This window comes from Orycteropus afer, unplaced genomic scaffold (genome assembly GCF_000298275.1).
Source record: "Orycteropus afer afer isolate SDZICR_OR568_19922 unplaced genomic scaffold, OryAfe1.0 scaffold00262, whole genome shotgun sequence".
Classification (NCBI taxonomy): domain Eukaryota; kingdom Metazoa; phylum Chordata; class Mammalia; order Tubulidentata; family Orycteropodidae; genus Orycteropus; species Orycteropus afer.
This window is the reverse complement of record NW_006921849.1, coordinates 4,300,180-4,320,698: the sequence shown is the minus strand read 5'-3', so window position 1 is coordinate 4,320,698 and position 20,519 is coordinate 4,300,180. Positions and strand designations below refer to the sequence as shown.

At 37.8% G+C, this 20,519-nt stretch overlaps 1 protein-coding gene across 1 annotated transcript in view; it reads left to right on the top strand.

Annotated features, from left to right (window-relative positions):
- CPEB2 (cytoplasmic polyadenylation element binding protein 2) overlaps window positions 1–20,519 on the top strand; it is an 86,624-nt gene that overhangs the window by 37,301 nt on the left and 28,804 nt on the right. The window contains exons 6-7 of the mRNA XM_007950087.2: window positions 4,724–4,774; window positions 12,949–12,972. Coding sequence (XP_007948278.1) covers window positions 4,724–4,774; window positions 12,949–12,972 — 75 coding nt within the window. The remainder of the gene's footprint in view (window positions 1–4,723; window positions 4,775–12,948; window positions 12,973–20,519) is intronic.

Sequence of the window (20,519 nt, the reverse complement as noted above, 5' to 3'; positions counted from 1 at the left end):
GATGGAATGCACAGCAATCAAATTGACTACATTGTGGAAAGAGGTGATAGAGAAGCTCAGTGTCATCAGTCAAAACAAGGCCAGGAGCTGACTGACTGTGGAGCAGACCATCAATTGCTCATATGCAAGTTCAAGTTGAAGCTGAAAAAAACATTGAAGAGAGTCCATGAGAGCCAAAATACGGCCTTGATTATATCCCACCTGATCTTAGAGACCATTTAAAGAATAGATTTGATGCATTGAATGCTAATGATGAAAGACTAGAAGAAGTATGGGATGACATCAAGGATATCATATATGAAGAAAGCAAAAGGTCATTAAAATGACAGGAAAGGAAGAAATGACCAAAATAGATGTCAGAAAATTCTATGAAACTTGCTCTTGAACAGAGAGTAGCTAAAAAAAAATGGAAGAAATGATGAAATAAAAGAGTTGAACAGAAGATTTCAAAGGGCAGCTTGAGAAGACAAAGGAAAGTATTATGATAAAATGTGCCAAGACCTGGAATTAGAAAACCAAAGGGAAGAACATGCTCAACATTTTCCAAGCTGAAAGAACTGATGAAAAAATTCAAGTCTTGAACTGCAACATTGAAGGATCTATGAGAAAAATATTACATATGCATCAAAAGAAGATGGAAGGAATACACAAAGTCACTGTACCAGAAAGAATTGGTCAACATTTAACCATTTCAGGAGGTAGTTTATAATTAAGAACCAGTGGTATTGAAGGAAGAAGTCTAAGCCACAGTGAAGGAATTGGTGAAAAATAAGGCTCCAAGAATTGATGAGATACCCATTGAGATGTTTCAACAAACAGTTGTAGCACTGGTGGTGCTTTCTCATTTATGCCAAGAAATTTGGATGACAGCTACCTGGCCAACTAATTGGAAGAGAGCCATGTTTCTGCCTATTCCAAAAAAATGTGATGCAACAGAATGTGGATGTTACTGGATGATGTCATTAATATCACAAGTGAAATTTTGCTGAAGACAATTCAGAAATGGTTGTAACAGTATATTGACAGGGAACTTTCAGAAATTCAAGCTAGATTCAGAAGAGTATGTGAAACTAGGGATATCATCATTGCTAAAGTCACATGCATCTTGGCTGAAAGCAAAGAGTACCAGGAAGATACTTACCTGGGTTTTATTGACTATGCAAAGACATTTGACTGTTTGGATCATAACAAGTTATGGATAACATTGCAAAGAATGGAAATTCCAGAACATTTAATTATACTCATGAGGAACCTGTACATAGACCAAGAGGCTGTTGTTTGAACAGGACAAGGGGATACTGCATGGTTTAAACTCAGGAAGGGTGTCAGAGTTACATCCTTTCACCATACTTATTCAGTCTGTATGCTGAGAAAATAATCCAAGAAGCTGGACTGTATGAAGAAGAGCATGGCATCAGGATTGGAGGAAGACTCATTAACAACCTATGATATGCAGATGACACAACTTTGCTTGCTGAAAGTGAAGATGACTTGAAGCACTTATTGATGAAGATCAAAGACTACAGTCTTCACTATATGGGTTACACCTCAATATGAAGAAAACAAAATTCCTCACAGCTGGACCAGTAAGCAACATAATGACAGTGGAGAAAAGATTGAGGTCATAAAAGATTTCATTTTACTTGGATCCACAATCAACACCCATGAAAGCAGCAGTCAAGAAATGAGATGTGGTATTTGCACTGGACATAGCTGCTGTAGGGGACCTCCTTAAATGTTAAAGAGTGAAGATGTTATTTTGAAGACAAGCGTGCCTAACTCAAGCAAGCCATGGTATTTTCAATCACCTCATATGCATGTGAAAGATAGACAGTGAATAAGGAAGACTAAAGAAGTGTAGATTCCTTTGAATTGTGGTTTTGGCGAAGAATAGGGAAAATACTGTGGACTGCCAGAAGAATGAACAGATCTGTCCTAGAAGAAGTACAGCCATAATGCTTCTTAGAAGGAAGAATCCCCAGACTTGGTCTCACTTTGTTCATGTTGTCAGAAGGGGCCATACCCTGGGTAAAGGATGTCATGCTTGGTAGAGTAGAGGGTCAGCAAAAAAGGGGACGACACTCAATGAGATGGATTGACACAGTGGCTGCAGCGATGGGCTCACGCACAGCAAGGATTGTAAGGATGGCATAAAACTGGGCATGTTTCGTTCTGTTATACATAGGTTCACTTTTAATCAGAGTTGACTTGCTGGAACCTAACCACAAGAGTGGTAAGAAGATTATAAATAAACATTATGTGATAAAAAGTTACGGTATTTCAAAGGGATGCTGATGTTATTAAAATCTAGCATAGGTAAGCTTGAGTTTCCATTTCTATCTGAGCCTCTTGCTCATACTCTTCTATGTATACATGAAGGAGCCCTGGTGGCACAATGGTTAACGTGTGCAGCTGCTAACCAAAGGTCAGCTGTGTGAACCTCCCAGCTGCTCTCAGGGAGAAAGGTGTGGCAGTCTACGCCCATAAAGGTTACAGCTTTGGATACCCAATGGAGTTATTTCTACTCTGTCCTGTAAGGTCACTATAAGTTAGAATTGACTAGATGGCAAACAGTATGTCTGTATGCATGTACAGGTATGTGTGTACTATATGGAGGGAGCCCTGGTGGTGCAATGTTTAAGCACTCAACTTATAAAGGTTGGCAGTTTGAAACCACCCCCACCCCTAGCTGCTCCTTGGGAGAAAGATAGGAGATTCTACTTCTGTAACAATTTACAGCCTTGGAAATTCTAAAGAGGAGTTCTATCCTGTCCTATAAGATCACTATGAATTGGAATCAACTTGATGGCAGCAGGTATATGCTATGTATGTATATGTATTCATTTCTAAGGTCAGAATTGGATTATCTTTGCCACTCACTCTGTGTTATTAGATGAGTGTATCCTCTGAAATCATAATCAAAGCATAAGCCAACAGACAAACTCTGTCTTGTATGGGATACCAGTTGCCCCACAGTCTGTTTGACTCATGGTGTCAGAGTGAAACTATGCTCTGTAGGGTTTTCAATGGCTAGTATTTTTTAAAGTAGTTCATCAAGACATTTTTCCAGTGCACACCTCTGGATAGGCTCAAAACTATAACTTTGTAGTTAGCAGCCAAGTATATAAACTATTTGTAGCACCGAAGAACCCTTTTATAGGATATTTCAATATAAGTAATAAAGGGCCCTTAGAGCATAAAGTACTTGCTAAGATGGCCATTGTAGGTTCAGTTTAATCTGTATTCCTTACTAATATCAAATTTGTTCAGGTATTTGTTGGTCACCCTTTTGGCATCAATGAATGATATGCTGTCATAGTGTCTTTTTAAAGGGTCTGTGCTGCAAGTTGCTTAAATGCAACTGCAGGGGCATTTAGTTTTTAGCAATTTTCTAAGTGGATCTTAATGTACCTTTTTAATAGTCTATCATTAGAAAGAAGTATCTTGTATTTTAATGAGCAAAATATAATGATCATCCTCAGTGTTGGTGTTTTAGTCAAACGAGTGTTTTGATCAGGGCTTTGAACCGGTTCAAATTGGTTTAGTTAAGGTCTGTGAAGTGAAACCAATACAGGGTTGGATTTTTTGAAATTTGGATGATCTGGAACAATAACCAGAAAAGGAAAAATTATTACAGGTCAAAGCCCTGGAATGGGAGATTCAGAATAGGCAGAATGAGGCCTTTTCAAGAGTCTGATATTGGAGACTGGATTATTGCCAGGACTGTGGAGTATAACACATGTTCAAAGCAGCATGATCGACCACCATTCATGAGCCCTGCTCAAAATCCAAGGGCGAGAGATTTAGTTGCTATGTAGCATGCACACTGCCCTTGTTTTCTGAAAGGGGGATTAACTCTCTAGCAGGGCTTTGCCCTATAGTTTTTTCCCAGTCCAGTTATCATTCCAGTTCACCCAAATTTTAAAACTTGAGGTCTGTTCTGGTTTTGCTCCCTTGACCATGACTGAACTGGGAAGAATTTGTTCGATTCCCTGGTTTTGATGTAAAAATGCTGGCTAAGCCACAGTATGTTTTATGTCTTACTCTTTTCTTCACCCAGTATGTAGTACTGTAATTGTTTTAAATTTAGTAAATGCAAAACTTCTGAATGAAGAATCACCTTCAGGAAATAACGATTCGATTAAGCTTTAATATTTTCATTTTTAAGTATTAGTGAACTTTGAATAAGTTCAATTTCAAATATCATTTGTAATGATGCCTTTGAAATGTTTTCTTTAAATTTATTTATAAACAACTATAAAACCACATGGAATTTAATATATTAGTTATTTTTTATTTAGGATTATGAATTTTTTCCTTCAAGTTTTATATTTTATTTTTTGGAAAAATAGAGAAAACTCAGAAAATCTCAGCTTTGAAAAGATTAATTGGCATCACATACTAAAGTCCAGGAGACTAGGCTACTTACGCTGTTTGTACATTTCAAACACACCAAGAGGCTTTATTCTGTTGGCATTGCTCCCAAATCACATTGTGATCTTAGGATCTAGGAACTAAGGTTAACTCTTTCCTGTATTTTCAACTTGAGTCAAAGAATTTTTAGTTGATTGTTTTGAGTTATACATTAGCTTTTTAGTTCCTAAGAAGAATACTGTGTTCCATAGTTCCCGTCTCACCACCTGCCACCCATTTTTTTTTTTCCCTTTCACATTTTCAAATAGCTCCATAATCTTCAAACTTCTTTTCCCATCTTGTTTTACAGGTCGATTGAGCTATCCACATCCAGGGACTGACAATCTGTTGATGTTAAATGGTAAGTTATATAAAACATTTTATATTTTCAATTGATTTATATAAATAAAGGTGATTGAGTGCATGTTTTTGTATAACCCTCCCACAGATAATCATTATGTAAATATAAAAGAGTTAGAGCTACTCCTGTGTGGAAAGCAGAATTTGGAATTTTGAATAGATTCTGGTTATGAATTATATATGTATAAAGTAGCCATGAAATACAATTGTGGCAGTATGATTTAATTCAGTCATTCCTGACTTGGGGGCAGCGCAGACGTGAATTATGTCCCTCCAGTTTAAGGTATTACCTTGGACAACTAAGTTCGTTCTTCTGAACTTCAGTTTCTCCATCTGTGAAATGAGAAGTTCAACCTTCGGTTTTATTATAAAGAATAAATGAGATGTTTACAAAGTTAGTACAACTAGTTACTTAGTAATAGCACTTGTGTTTATATTTAACTAAGGAATATACTGGTGAGTCTGAATATGATGGTCATACTAGCTTAATTTATTCTAACTTGAATGAATATATAATGAAGTTTACTAGACTAAGAAAAAGAAGAAATGAGCTTTCATTGAAGTTTATTTACTTATTTTTTTCCTTCACTAAAACAAACATTGGCATATTCAGAGAATCCCAGTGCTTAGCATACCCATGATTGTGGGAAGAGCAATAGAGGATTAAAATATTTTTAATGAAAGTAATTTTAAATCTGAAGGTGGGTGATGTGAGAGAAGGAGAAGGAAGGAATGTGGTAGACATAGTATTTATTAAAAAAAAAAAAACTTGTGTAGGAGCAGCTTGTCTCTTCTATTTCAACTAAACCTTTGTTGGAAAAAGAGAGCAGTGAAGATGGGGAACAAAAATGGTGTGACAGAAAGATGGAAATAAAGTCCAGACTACCTTAGAGATTGTCAGTGTCAATAGGATTTTTGGACTGAGAGAAATACTGAAGAAGCAGGTCGTCCGTTAAGGGGATGGTTCGTTAATTCAGCACTTAACTGTTACGTATGGAATTGCCCAGCACACTCCACCTTTGTCTGAGTACACTTGTTGTTGTTGTTATTTGCCATCGAGTCTGAGTACACTAGGTGACCTAATTAGTGAGGCCTTTGAAGGTTGGTTAGGGAAAGAATCACCCAGGTCCTAACAGTGGGGACAAAGACAGAAATGGCTGAGGCCTTTCTAGGCCACATTCTTGAGCTCAATGGATTATGGTGTTTACACAAACTTGGACCAGAAGGATACTAGGAATTGCATTCCAGAACTTCTTCATTCAATATTTTTCCTAACCTGGAAGAAAAAAAAAATTATTTGGGTAGCTGAACTGTAAATCTGATTAAAAATGATATTATTGAAATGAAGTTCACAGAACTGAAAATAGTTTGTAATTTTTATTCTCTTGGCCTAATGATATTAGGTACCAATAAATTACTTATTTATTAATTCTAACTTTCTTAAATACTTTAATTTTTTTTGCATATTATGTAGTAAATATCATTCATCTTTCTGTTTTACCTTTTAATGAGCAATTCAGTTTAAAAACTTTGATTCAGGTATGTTTCCCGGATTCTGTTAAAATTTACTTGAAGGAAAGTGCACTGGTTCAAATGCTTGGCTACGAACCCAAAGGTCAGAGGTTTGAACCAATCAGCTGCTTTGTGAGGGGCACATGAGACAGTCTGCTTCCATAAAGATTACAGCCTTGGAAGCCCTGTGGGGTACTTCTGTCCTGCCCTGTAGGGTCCTGATGAGTCAGAATTAACTTGATGGCAACAGATAACCGATTTCTGAGATAATTTGTTAGGTCATTCTCAGATGTTCATAGATTGCTAAATGGACAATAAGCTGGGGTGATCTAGAAGTATATGTAATCACATTAAAACACATCAATTAGGTGTAAACACTAAGCTTAGTAGCCACAAACTGTTACAACAATTTACGCTTTTAATGAAACTAAACATTATTAAAAATGTTCAGTTGAAAAGTGTTTTGTTACCTAGTAGACACACAAGACTTTTTCAGGCAAGAGTTGCATCTGTAGACAATTTTTTTTTTTTTTCCCAACTAGCTGAACACCCTGAGTACTCAGCCATTTGGGGCCACAATGCATAGTTAGCACAGCAAGCCAACTTGAAATTTTGTACTTTATTGGGTAAGCGACTAGGGGGTAAAAAAAAAGATCATGAAACTAGGGCATCAAACTGTTTTTAAGTCATTAAAAAAGGCAATTTTGATTCAAAAAGAAAAATTCCTTTTACTCATTTGAGGTCATTGTCTAAAAGAGGAAGCAAAAATCAGACATGAGATGTTTCTAAGGCAAAAGGAACTTTTTTTTTTTTTGAGTATGTCAAAAATTTAACTCTAGATTTAGCTCACTATTAGGCAGTTGGTTAAGTAAGTTGTTTACTAAAGCAACAAGCCTAGCTAATAGTATTGGGTTTTGAAAATCAGTGTTTAGTAATAAATTCTGAAGTAGTTCTGGTTAAACAGCAGTTCTTAGTGATTGGCACCATGGATTCCTGAGTTCATTCCTGTCAAGTATGTATGACAGTGCCTGACAGTAAATGTGAGCTGCTGTCATGGGAATGAAGTTGATAATGAAAGGGTACAAATTGTTTCCTGCAACTAAGGAATGTTTACTGTGGACAATATAAAGACAGAGGCTGTCATACAGTGAACAAAAAAAGGCTTCTGTTATTGCAGAAAGCTAAATTTGAACATTCGGGAGAAGTTACGTAGAGACAAAACTTGAATCAATAAAACAAAATAGCTCTCAGTGTTTCCTAAAGTGTGGTGCACTTGCCATTGGTGGTACCAGGTGACTTTTGATGGTACACAGGTACACATTAAAATAAATTTGTGACTGCTGCAGTTAAAGAATGGTCCTTAGAAAATACATAACGGGCAAAAATCTATGCTGTTATAGTGATTTTAGGCTTGAGTCCCTTTAATGAAAAATAACATATAAATAATAGTACAGTTATGCAGGTACGGCAAATATTGTAAGGTTTTATGATTGCATGTTGGTGTGCCATTGAATTGGTTCCAACTCCAACAGTTAATTACCAGTCATGGTTAAACTTTTAAATTTTCTTTTTAGGAGGGATAAACAGGGAGTAAAATGAAGGTAAGGAAGTTGCTTAGACTGAGTGAAACTATGAAGTGCCTCTAGCAATTCCTTAACTCTGAGCCTCTGTGACTTCACATATTTAAAAGAAAAAAAAAAAGTAGTATAATTCCAGGTCTGATTATCTAGGGAAGTTGTTCAGATTTAAAAAAAAAAAAAAATTAAAAGCAATTTAAAAATGTCACAGAAATATAGCAGACTCCTACTTTTGAACAGACTGTCTTCCTCAAAGTAGTAAAGTTGAATTTACTGGTAGAGACTGCTGTTATTCAGTAATTCAAATGTTGTAAAACAGTCCACGTTTAACATCCAGAAGCAGTTTAGGGGAAGCCACATTACATAGGAATGTGCAGGTTGTTAAGAAGGGAGAATGGCCATGTACTTTGGTCATGTTGTCAGTCCCTGGGGAAGGTATGGTAAAATAGAGGGTCAACACAAAAGGGGAAGACCCCCCATAAGGTGGAGTCACACACTGGCTTCAGTGATGGGCTCAAGCATAGACATGATGGTGAGGACGGCACAGGGCCTGGGAGTGTTTTGTTCTGTTGTACAAAGTGGCACTACGAGTCACCTGAGTCGACAGCACGTGACAACAGCAACCAAGTTAAAAACTGTCTGGAAGTTAGAATGACGGCTTCAGAGTTTGTATTTCTAAGTGGATAATTCTTATACTTTTTCCATCAGAAGTTAAAGTTTAAAAAATTGCCTCTCTTCCATAATTGTTGTTATGGGCTGTTGAGTCAGACCCGACTCATAGCGACCCCTCCTTGGGTTTCCAAGGCATTATCACTACGGAAGGAGATTGCCCCATCTTCCTTCCAAGGAGTGGCTGGTGGGTTTGAACTACCAGCCTTCTGGTTAACAGTCAAGTGCCTTAGGCACTATGCAACCAGAACTCCTTTCTTCCATAGTAGTCAAGGACAATACAAAATGATGTATCATTCAAGTATTTGCTTGGGTTTGTATTATAGTACACCTTCCTCCCTCTCCCAAGGAAGACAGTTTGCATTTTTAGTACCTGTAATTTTTCAAAAGGGAAAGAAATGGAGCAGAATTGTGGAGGTGGCGTTAGCCAGCTATTTAGAAACTTCAGTTTGCCTTGGTTACCCACATCGAGCCTTGTATATAATGAAGAGCTTGCTGTATTTTGGGGGAGGAAAGACTTTATGTGTATCTTTTAATTATGGACATTTACTCAGTCATGAAATTATATTTCTGAAAGCACAGCTCTAAATCCACTGCATTAAGTCATGAAAGTAGAGCTCTTAGATGACTGTCAGTTCTTGGTTTTGCTGAGGGTAGTGCGTAGAGTGGGTTATGGCAGATGCATTTTGGATCTTTGAAAAGGACTGTCATATTGGAGGCCAGGTTCTCTGCCTGGTTTTTTAGTAAGATGATTGGGCCTCTAGGACAAACTGAGACGTCCCTTTGACAGGGGATTCTTCAGGGTTTGCCCTGAGCTACCTTATTATCTTTATAAATGTGTGTGGGGGTGAAGTGGGGGCGTTAAATAGCTAACTCACTTTCTTAATTTTTCTTTTTGCTTAAATCAGGTGTACTCATCTTTATAAATATATGTACCTAAAAATTAATGTTTTAAATACAATTTTTGAAAATCAAATTGCTCACTTTTTGGACAAAGGGCTTTAGAGGGGCACTGTTTAAAGAAGTCTTTTTTAAAAACTTATAGGGAGTGGTCACTCAATGATTCTTTTCTCCCTGGGGTTTTTGATAATTCTGAGTGAGAGCCCCAGTGGAACATCCTCCAGAAAGTCACACAGAAACATTGGTAGGAAAGTGAGTACACTGACCATTGTTTAGTGTGATGGTAGCAGTTTGATTGTTTCCATGACAGGGAGTAGGAAATGATTCACATAATTTAGCTGCTTCTGCAGTCAGCTCTATTTTTGGTAATGTAGAGACTTGGAATCTGAGAGCGGTCCAAAAAATAAGTGGAATAGCTCTTTTCAGGATATTCTAAAATTGCTCAGGTATGAGAGAGTTGGAGAAAGTTTCTAAATACTTATTTCCAAGTTTAGGAAGGAGATGAAACTAAAGTGCTGTCAGCATTTGTATGCATTTTCATTATTTTAGTATTGAGTAGGCTGAGTCAACTAAGAACACAATAGCTATAAACATAAATTGCTTGTGAGGTCATTAATTTTCTCAGTGAGTCTAGAATCATGTGCCCCCATTGTGACTTCATTGTAATTCACAATTTGACTGTAACCTTGATGAGATGTTTCAGTTGCTTTGTAAATCTTTGACCTCCTGTACCCATGAGTACAGATCCCCAAAGCAAATGAGTACTGGAGGACTTTATGGTTAGGTCATGCCTTGGAATAAGCAGGAAGCTCAGTTCCTGAGACTGTTGTGTTTTGCAGTGTTTGGGGGCTTCTGGACCATTGCTAGGATTAGTACAACTGCTAAGACTTAAACTCCACTTACTTAGGCCCAACAGCCTATTCTTGATAGCACTATTAAAATTGCCTTTATCAGTCTGTTTCCACAGTTATCACTTTGAGAACCTGTTTGTTGGTTTGTTTTAAGCCTTACAAGTCTCAGAAGATCTAAACAAAAACATTTCGAATGGTCAGTTCTACCCCTACCATCAACCCAAGCTAATATGGGTCAGGCAAGCTATAAAGTAAATCTGCCAGGCTTTGAGGGACTTAGAGTTCAAGGACCAGTTAAATCTGCAATGGATTATATCACTAAATAAAGATACTATAGAAGCAGAGAAGTTAGTTTACATAAAAGCTCTGATGGGAGCTTTTATATTTATTGACTTGGCAAATAGCAGTATAAATGACTAAGAGTTGACCAGTTTGCCTGCCTTCCTCATCACTGTTGAGGGACTAGCGCTGTATCCTTCCCTTGTAGACTCACTTCTCTATATTAAAGCTTTAGAGTAAGATTAGACACGTTGTGTTGTTGTTGTGTGCCGTGGAGTTGGACCTGACTCATAGCGACCCCTCCTTGGGTTTCCGAGGCAGTATCCACTACCGAAGTAGATTGCCCCGTCTTCCTTCTGAGGAGTGGCTGGTGGGTTTGAACCACCAGCCTTCTGGTTAGCAGTCAACTGCCTTAGGCACTATGCTACCAGAGCTCCTGTATATTTTATAAAACTTGGATAAGATGTTAAATGTAAATGTTACATTTAACAATGTAGGTATTTTTCTTTTGATCACTAAGTTTTATGCTTTGGGGGAGCACATTTCTGACAAATTTAACCCAGGCAGACCTTGGGGATCCGGTGGTGTTGGTCCCAGACTACCACAGTAAAGCGAATGCACAATTAAGTGGATACACAACATAGCAACTATGCAATAAAGGAGTGGAAGGGATGTTTTGGTTTCCCACCACATATCAAAGTTACATTTACATTGTCCTGTAGTCTATTGAGTGTGTTAACAGCATTACGAAAAAGTTTGAAATATTGTGAGAATTATCAAAATACAACACACAAATGCAGAGTGAGCACATGCTGTTGGAAAAAAGGTGTCAATAGGCTTCCTAGATGTGGGGTGGCCAGAAACCTTCAGTTTGTTTAAATTGGAAAAAATGCAGTATCTGTGAAGTCCAATAAAATGAAGTACAGTAAGATGAGATATGCTTGTATATACTTTAAGATTTATTCAATATCAATTTCCCCCCCAAACCTAAAAAACCATGAACATGTTTAAAATCTTAATTTTAATAGTCAGTTTTGGATTTTTGCCTTGATTTCACAGATTACTTCCATGATAAAAATATTCACTATGTACCCAGTTTTGGAGCAAAAGAGTTATTTACAAACAACTTTTGAATTTTATCAAACTGATAGTTTTCTATTAAAAAAAAAAATAAAGTTTTTTTTTTCCATAAGGAAGTATGTAATCTGCTAGTACTTTTTACTTCTACATTATTTACACATAATGTACCATTCTGTGATGATACTAATTATAATTTGTATCTGAATCCTTCTTACACCATAAAAAAACAAAAACAAACCAAACTCACTGCCATCAAGTCAGATCTGACTCATAGTGACTCTTCTTTGGGTTTCCAAGGCAGTATCACTATAGTCATAGATTACCCAACCTTCTTTCCGAGGAGTGGCTGGTGGGTTTGAACCACCAGCCTTCTGGTTAGTAGTCAAGTGCCTTAGGCTCTATATCACCAGAGCTCCCCATACACTATAAGTACCCCATAAGTACAGATATAAACACTTGTAGATAACTATTATAAAATACTTAAAATTAATGGAAGACATGATTAGTTATAGTGTGTCATTAATCATTTCTTCGACTCAATAAGTTTGAATGGGTTGATATGGTTTTTTACATCCTATCTAAGCTATGTAGGCTTTCAGTATCAGTTAATATTGTTCTATCTTCTTCCTCTTCTCAGTCTTCAGTACTTCTTCCGTGCAAGGCCTTGGTATATGTGGATTGGATCTGAATTTGTTGGACTGTATATGCCAGTTGAGTTGATTCTGACTTATAGCAACCCCCATAGAGTTTCCACAGCTGTAAATCTTTATGGAAGCAGACTGCTTCAACTTTCTCCCATGGAGCACCTGGTGGGTTAGAACTGCCAACCTTTTGGTTAGCAGCCCTGTGCCTTAACCACAGAATCACCAGAGCTCCTCATATATGCCATGTAACTCTATAATAAGTAGAAAATTTATAATGTAATTCAGCTTGTTTCCATTCATTTGGAAGATTACTTGAGATGTTATTTAAATGTAAAGTGTTACACATTTCTAGCCTGATGATATGAACAAATACTTATTTGTGATTTTTTTTTAAACACAATTGAGTGAGAGTAAATTAATGGTATATTTCCAGTTAACCTCAGAGTTTTTAATACAGCCCAGATGATATATTACATATCAAAAAAGTGCTTTGTAAATGGAAAAACATCATGCAAATATATAGTGGCATTAGTGTCATATCTCTTAAAACAAAGTAGCAAAAATTTTCAGATGCCCACATAGCTTTTCATATCATAAATAGTTGTATATGTGGGCTTATTTTTAGTTCTAATGTTTTACAATTTGTCCTTTGTTTACATGCAGCAAGGAGTTATGGGCGAAGACGAGGTAATTCACTTCTGTTTACTATGGTATAACTGCTTCTTACTGGGTTTTACTGATCAATGTTGTAATTAATTATTCCAGAGATTTTATACAAAGTCTGAAAATTCACAGAATTGTGTTTTGATTTGAGTACTTACATGTTGTTATTGTTCTGAATCTTAAAATCTCTAAGCCTTTTAAAAAACACATTTTAATACTAATACTTGTTTAATAAATTTTTTTTTTAAATTATCCATATTTTAACTATTTAAAAAAATGTATTGCTGTGCCTTTTAAAACAGAGTTGCAACTTACAGATTGTGTAGTGAAGAAATGTGTTTAATGGACGTTAGTGAGGGGGATGTACTGTGGGTGACGGTTCTGCTGTCTGAGTCTGTCACTGGGACTCCTTGTCTTCTCTGTGGTATATAATTTGCAACTGTACGTTATTTAAGTTTGACCCAAAAGCAAATACCAAATAGGCCACTATAAGCACTGATCTATAGAGATCAGGTTGCTAATATTTCTCTGTGTCTTATAAGAATGTAATTGTTCTCTCTCATTCCACACACACATTCACACACTCTCTCTCTCCCTCTCCCCCACAGCGTTCTTCCCTCTGGCCTACTGTATAGTATCTTAAGGAAAATTCTAGGACTGTTACGAGGCTCCTTTAGAAAGCAGCTGACATTTTTTTGTGGCTGAAACTTTGCCTCTCCCTTTTCCTATGCACAGAAATTGAGAGGGAGAGGAGGTGAGATGACAGGAAGCAAAAGTAACTTTCTGCTACTAGCTTATCCACTTCATGAACAATAATTGTATGGATATAGTGCTGCTTGTGGGAAGTACTATACTGAAGGAAAAGGGTTTTCCTTGAACTCTAAAATCTCCCCTAAACCGTGGAGGATAACCAAACTCACTGTAGCTGAGTCAAGCTCATCTCATAGTAACCCCATAGGACTGAGTGGAACTGCCCCATAGGGTTTCCAAGGCTGTAAATCTTTACAGAAGCAGACTGCCACATCTTTCTCCCAAGGAGCTGCTCCTGGGTTCAAACCTCTTGACCTTTTGTTTAACAGCCAAGAGCTTAACCACTGTGTCAATAGGACTCTATTGGAGCCCATGAAGGGTGGGCAGTACCATAATGCCCTTTGATAAGTTTTAGTCATGAGTATGTGTGTACTTTGAAAACTAACAAGCAGAAGCATTTGCCACTACTGACAACAGAAACTATGATTTTTTATCTGTCAGTGGCATTTCTAGTTTTGTAGTTAAGATCATCTGAATTTACCTTCATGTTTAGATTTTGGTTTCCACAAACATTTCACTAAATCTCTTGGATCTTTGGTTTTCTAACTAAAAAATCAGAGGGGGTAGAAACTCAACACTCAGGAAGATAAAACTCAGTAACTTTCTAAACACTATCATTAGCAAGCTGGTAAGAGAGGGGAGTTCAGTTCCTGAGAGAAGAAAACATTAGTCCCTGCTTTCAGATCTCTTGGGTCACATGAGCGTTTTACTGTACCATTTAGGCCTGTTTTCAGACTTGTGGATCTACTTAAACGTTTTGCTGTACTATTTCACTGGAGAGCATCACCTCTTGAAAACAGCACTGCTTACCAACCTATGATTTTCTGGTGTTTTTGAAACTATAGAGCAGTTCAGGACTTTTCTTGTGTGTATACTTTTCTTCTTTTAATTTTAATGGCTTATAGTCTAATTTGAATCCAGTGCATATTTCATGATAAAAGAAGTTCTTAGGAGCAAGGTATCAAAAATGACATTGTGTGTCCTTTATATCCCTTTAGTAGTTGTTGACTGTGATTATAGTATAGTATTAAGAAAAAGCAAAAATTTCTTGCCCTGCTTTTCGGTAGGAACCTATCACTACTCTTCTGTATCTTCACCCTGGGAGCTATGAAGAGGACTGGTGCCTGGGCACCAGCGTTAGGAAGGAGGAAGACTGTCACACGATTTTAAGATTTCTGGTAAAAGCCTCCTTTAGGACAGAGGTGTGATAGTTGTCACACATGTTTGGCTTAGTGGCATAGGTGATTATACTAACACCTGAATGTTCCTCTCAGATTATATAGCATTGCTAATTTATTATTTGGTCCTCTGGATATTAGGAGTCTGCTTTTAATATTTTGATTTTGATGATCAAATTGAAAGTTGGATCCATTAGAAATAGATATTGAGAGATTTTATTTAAATTTGAAACACTTTGACATGATGAATAATAAAACATTAAAAAATAAAATCCACATATTGAAAGAATGACTTAAAGCAAAGTTACATGGTGGTCTGGCTGTCTTCTGTTTTCTACTCATTTTTTCCCATGTGTACTATGAGTCGGGGCCGACTCGACGGCAAATAACAACAACAACAACAACAACAACAACTAGATGTGGAGTCCCCGGGTGGTGCAGACAGTTGACATTGCTTGGCTGCTAATCGAAAGGGTTGAGTCTACCCAGAGATGCCCCAGAAGAAAGCCCTGGTGATCTACTAAAAAATTAGCCACTGAAAACCCTATGGAGCACAGTTCTGCTCTGACACACATAGCATTGCCATGAGTCAGAGTTGACCAAAAGGCAACTGTCTTATTCTCTAGTGTTATACCAGATATACCACAAGAGGGGTGGCTTTAAAAAACAAGAATTAATTTCTTACAGTTGAGGCTAGAAGTCAAAGTTCAAAGTGCCAGCTCTAGTGTTCCTCGACCTTGGGCTTCAGCTTTGCCTCCTCTTCCAGGCCTCCTCGAACTGGAGGATTTTTCTGACTCAGGCAACTGCTAGCTGCTGAGCCTGACATACCCAAGATTGACAGGTAAAATGGCACAGTCCCAAGATCACCAGGCCATGAGTTCAAGTGCAGGAACAATCCCAAGGTGAGCAGGCAACATACAGGCCACTGAGATGAAGACTCAGCTAAATGCAGGATCCAGTTGTGCCAAAAGCAAGAGACCTTTCTTAAAGCGTCTCCTTATGTACTGGAAGTAGGCTACACACTGAAGGCATCTACTCAGCTGCTCACAGCAGATTCCACCGTGGAGCTGATGACCGATCTCAGCCTGAGGATGAGACTGGTAATCTACATCCAGCTGCCTAGCCAATCCACACCATGGGTCAGCCAAGTATAGGACTGAGTGGAACTGCCCCATAGGGTTGGTTTTTTTTTTTTTTTTTTAAATACTAGACATAGTATATCAGTCTCAGACTGATACCCTTTAGATTACGCCCCCCCCAAAAAAAAAAAAACCAGTTGCCATCCATTCGGTGCCATCTCATGATGACCCTGTAGGACTTAGTAACTGCCCTGAAGGATTGCCAGGGTTGTAAATCATTACTGAAGCAGACGGCCACATCTTTCTCAAAAAGGTGTTCTGTTTTCAGCAGAACAGCTGGTAGTGGTAGCATCCTTTGGTTGCCAGCCAAGCTCTTTAACCAATACACCACCAGGGCTTCTTTCAAACTATCAGTGGTTCCCTTTATGAGCTTTATATTTACAAAGATTTGGTTAATAAAAGAATCTGCATTTATTCATTTATGTAATCATTTTATAAAAACCACATACACGCCAGAGCTTCTATTCATGTGGCATATGTTGAAACATTGAGTTGATAAAATTGTTACCAAAAACAAGGCATAGCTCTTAACCTGGTGTAGTAGTAGGTAGACTATTATGCTTAAAGGGCATTTGATTTTGTAGTCTACTCAAGGAAAAACTCTGTGGTTGTCCTTTGGCTTACTTTTCAGCCCAGGCATAGAATAAGTTAACTGTTGTTTAAAAGACTTCTCACTTGACCATGAAGGATCAAACGAAATTACAAAAATGACTATATTTTAATTTCCTTAATGTCAATAAGGTTTTAAATGAAGATAGCACTTAATTTATGAGAATAATAGAAGGTTAATTATACTTGAGGTATAATTAAGAGAAAGCAAAAATTTGTTTTCCTGCATCTCTAGCCTCTGGGAAGGACTCCTGGTGGCACATTGGTTGTTCACTCACCTGCTAATTGGAAGGTCAGTGGTTCAAACCTACCAACTACCCTTCTAGAGAAGGATGTGGCAGTTTGCTTCCATAAAGATTACAGCCTTGGAAACCCTATGGGGCAGTTCTGCTCTGTCATGTGGGGTTGCCATGTGTCAGAATTGAGTGCATTTGTTGATATCTAACCTCTAAAACTCATAAAGAGTTTCAGAGTTGCCTGTTTTAAGAAGGAGGACAACTCTCACATGGGAGAGCTAACTTTAAAACTAGCTAAACTTTATAGCTTTACCATTTTTCTGTTCAGTGCTTCTTCCATTGTATTATGGAAGGGAGTGTTTTAGTCTGGGTTGGAGTAGGATAGAGATTATGAGAAGATGGGAAGCGTAATTTAAGCTCCACTCTCAAAATATTTCTTATTGTACTCTGCTCCTTTAAGAAAAAATTAAAGGGCTGCTGAGCTCCAGAAGGAATCAAAATATATAGACTATTTTGGAAAACAGAAATAAAGAAACTGTTTTAGTTAATGACACTAAGTACCAAAAATTAACCTTAGATTAACATGTGGAATGGGAGGATAGGCGAAATAATTTTAAAGGGGAACAAATTAGGATGTACAATTAAAAAGAGGCTGGGTTTATTTATAATCATTTAGTCATGCAGATATATGTGTTATAATAATTACTAATAGTACATTATGTCTTGCCCTAGAGTTATCTGTCTTTTTTTAATTTGATTAAATTTCACCTCATTTCACTTTCAATCTTGTGAAGTAGCCAGAATAAGTAAGTTGTGAACACATAGTTAAAAACATCTCTAGTTCTCTGTAATTTGCCTTGACATAGGGCCTTTTGAATGTCACTGTGCTTTTGCTCACGTTGATATCTTTCACCTAGGTACTTTTTCCTTCTTTTTTCTCCTCTATCTGAAATTATTCATTCCTTTTAGATCTACTTTTTAAAAGTACTTTTACCTTGGTTTAAGGAGCTCTGGTTGCATAGTATGTAAGGTATTTGGCTGCTGACCGGGTCAGCAGTTCAAATCCACCAGCTGCTTTTTGGGACCTCTGATGGTGTAGTGCTTAAGACATTTGACTACTAACCAGAAGGCTGACAGTTCAAACCCACCAACTACTCCTGGAAAGGAAGACTGGGCAATCTACTTCCTTAGAGATAATTCCTCAGAAACCTAAGGAGGTGTCGCTATGAGTCACAACCAGATGGTAGTGGGTTTGGTTTGAGTTTGCTCTGTGGGAGGAAGATGAGGCAGTCTGCTCTGTAGATTCACGGCTTAAGATTTACAGCCTTGGAAACCCAATGAAAAGTAAAAAACAAACTCACTGCTGTTGGGTCAACTCTGACTCATAGAGAATCCTCCTTGAGTTTCTGAGGTGGTGGGGGTCACTGTAAGTCAGAATTGCCTCAATTGGTTTGGTTTACCTTGGTGTGGTTGAAATTAATAATTTCTGTCCCTAAATTCTCCTATTTTCTATTTGCACCTTTTTGTATTATAAACTTTGCCTTTTATTTATGCTTATGTATGACTATGTGTGTTTGTGTGTATGCATGCATGTAAACATACGTATGCATTTACATGCATACAAACGTGTGTGTTTATACATTTTAAATTACAGTGCCTGGAGTGGCATCATTGTGGAACAGGTCATCCAAGAACTTTGAGTTGGGTTTATTTCATAATAACTGTGCTGAGAATATAAATGTGGTACTTAGTGTCAAGATCAAGTAGTTCCTAAAATTAAAACAACAACAGAAGTATACTACATCAAGCATTGGAATTCTAATTGCAGTTTAAAATTGTTTTGGCTGTAGGGATAGCTGCTTTTAATAATATGGAAATCTTACCTGTAATAGTATTCATCTGGGAAAATAAAATATTCCTCTTTATGGGAAGAACCTTAGGAACAACCATATTAACTCTTCTTTTAAAGAAGAAAACAGTTGAAAATTTCTTAAGTAATTGCTTTTAGATATTTTAAATTTTATTATCAAGTTAAAGATAGATTCTATGATCAGTTTTTGCAGAAATTATATAGAAGGGAAGTTCATGTCAGTAGTTTTTGTTGGTGAGTAGAATTTCATTGTATGATTATACCACAATGTGTTTATCCAGTTTTTCTATTAATACACATTTGTTTTCATCTGGGGGCTTATTCCATTCTAATACTCCTGGGACATTAAGCACTCATTTATCTTGGATATATACCTATGAGTAGAATTACTGGTTGATAGACGAAGTGTGCATTTAACTTTATTAGAAACTGTGATATCATTTTCCAATTTCATATTCCAGCAGAGCATTTCCACTAGAGTATTAGTCTGAGACTGACGTTAGGCAAAAAGGGCAAGGAGGCAGCATCTCCTGACCTCCTCTAACACCACAAGAGGAAGACAGAATCACCATCAGTAGTCCAAGGCCTATTACTGCAAGGCCAGACATGCTGCCTCCCTCTAGCCCTCTCACCAACTGTTCTCCCAAAGTACCTACCACCTCTCTCCTGGGTTCAGTAAATCACTGCAGTGGCCACACAGAACTCACAGATTACGGGGTTTATTAGGGAAGTACTAGGCTACAATTCAAGTTCAGGAAAAACACTCAGTCTCTCTCCTAACAGTCTCTCACAGTCTCTCTCCCAACAGTGAGTGTCCCTTGGTGTCTCATTCAGCAATGCGTGTCTCTTGTGTCTCTTTCAGGAGTGTGTATCTCTTTCAGCAGCATGTCTTCCTCAACCAACAGTCAGAGAGAGACTTCTTCTGCCTCTGGGAGGCCTCCTTTTGAGTCTGGCAGAGTGGCCAAACTAGCTAATCATATAGCATCAGAACCCTAAGCACCTGAGAGAGTGTGGGAACCTCCCAGAACATTGTTTTGTGCCACTCCCAACAGAAATACTCCAGGTGGACAACTTTAGCAATCAGGAGCTCCTCAGTTGCTCATAGCAAATCCCACCTTGGAGTTTACAAAGACTTATGGGTAGAAAAGCCACATTAAGTAATTTACTACACTGCACCTTGGATTGTTGACTTTCTCCTTTCAGCTGTAGTGATGGGTGCACAGTGGTGTCTCCGGGTAGTTCTAATGTTCATCCCCCATGGCTTGGGATTTTATTTCACATTTTCATATGCTCGGGAGCCATTCAACTTTCTTCTGTAAAGTTCCAGTTTTTGAATTAAGGTTTTTGTTCATTTATTGAACTTTGGAATTAGCCTTCGTGTATAGGATGAGGTGGAGAATCAAGACTCTGTTCCGCCCCTGCTACTGGATATCCCATTTAGTTCATCACCATTTGTTGAAAATAGCTTCCTTTCCACTTTGAACCACATTGTTACCTTTGAAAAAAAAATCAAGTGACTGCTTATACATGGGTCTATTTCTAGACTCTATTTTGATCAGTGTATCAGACAGCTCCCTTGTTACCCTCCCGAGAGGGACCGGGTCTCCGGGAGCAAGGTAAGCACGGGCGTAGCACAGAGTAGCAGGCCAGAAGAGCAGGAGAAAGGGGTAAAACCCAGTCACTAGTACTCAGACGGCTCCCTTGCTACCATCCCGAGAGGGACCGGGTC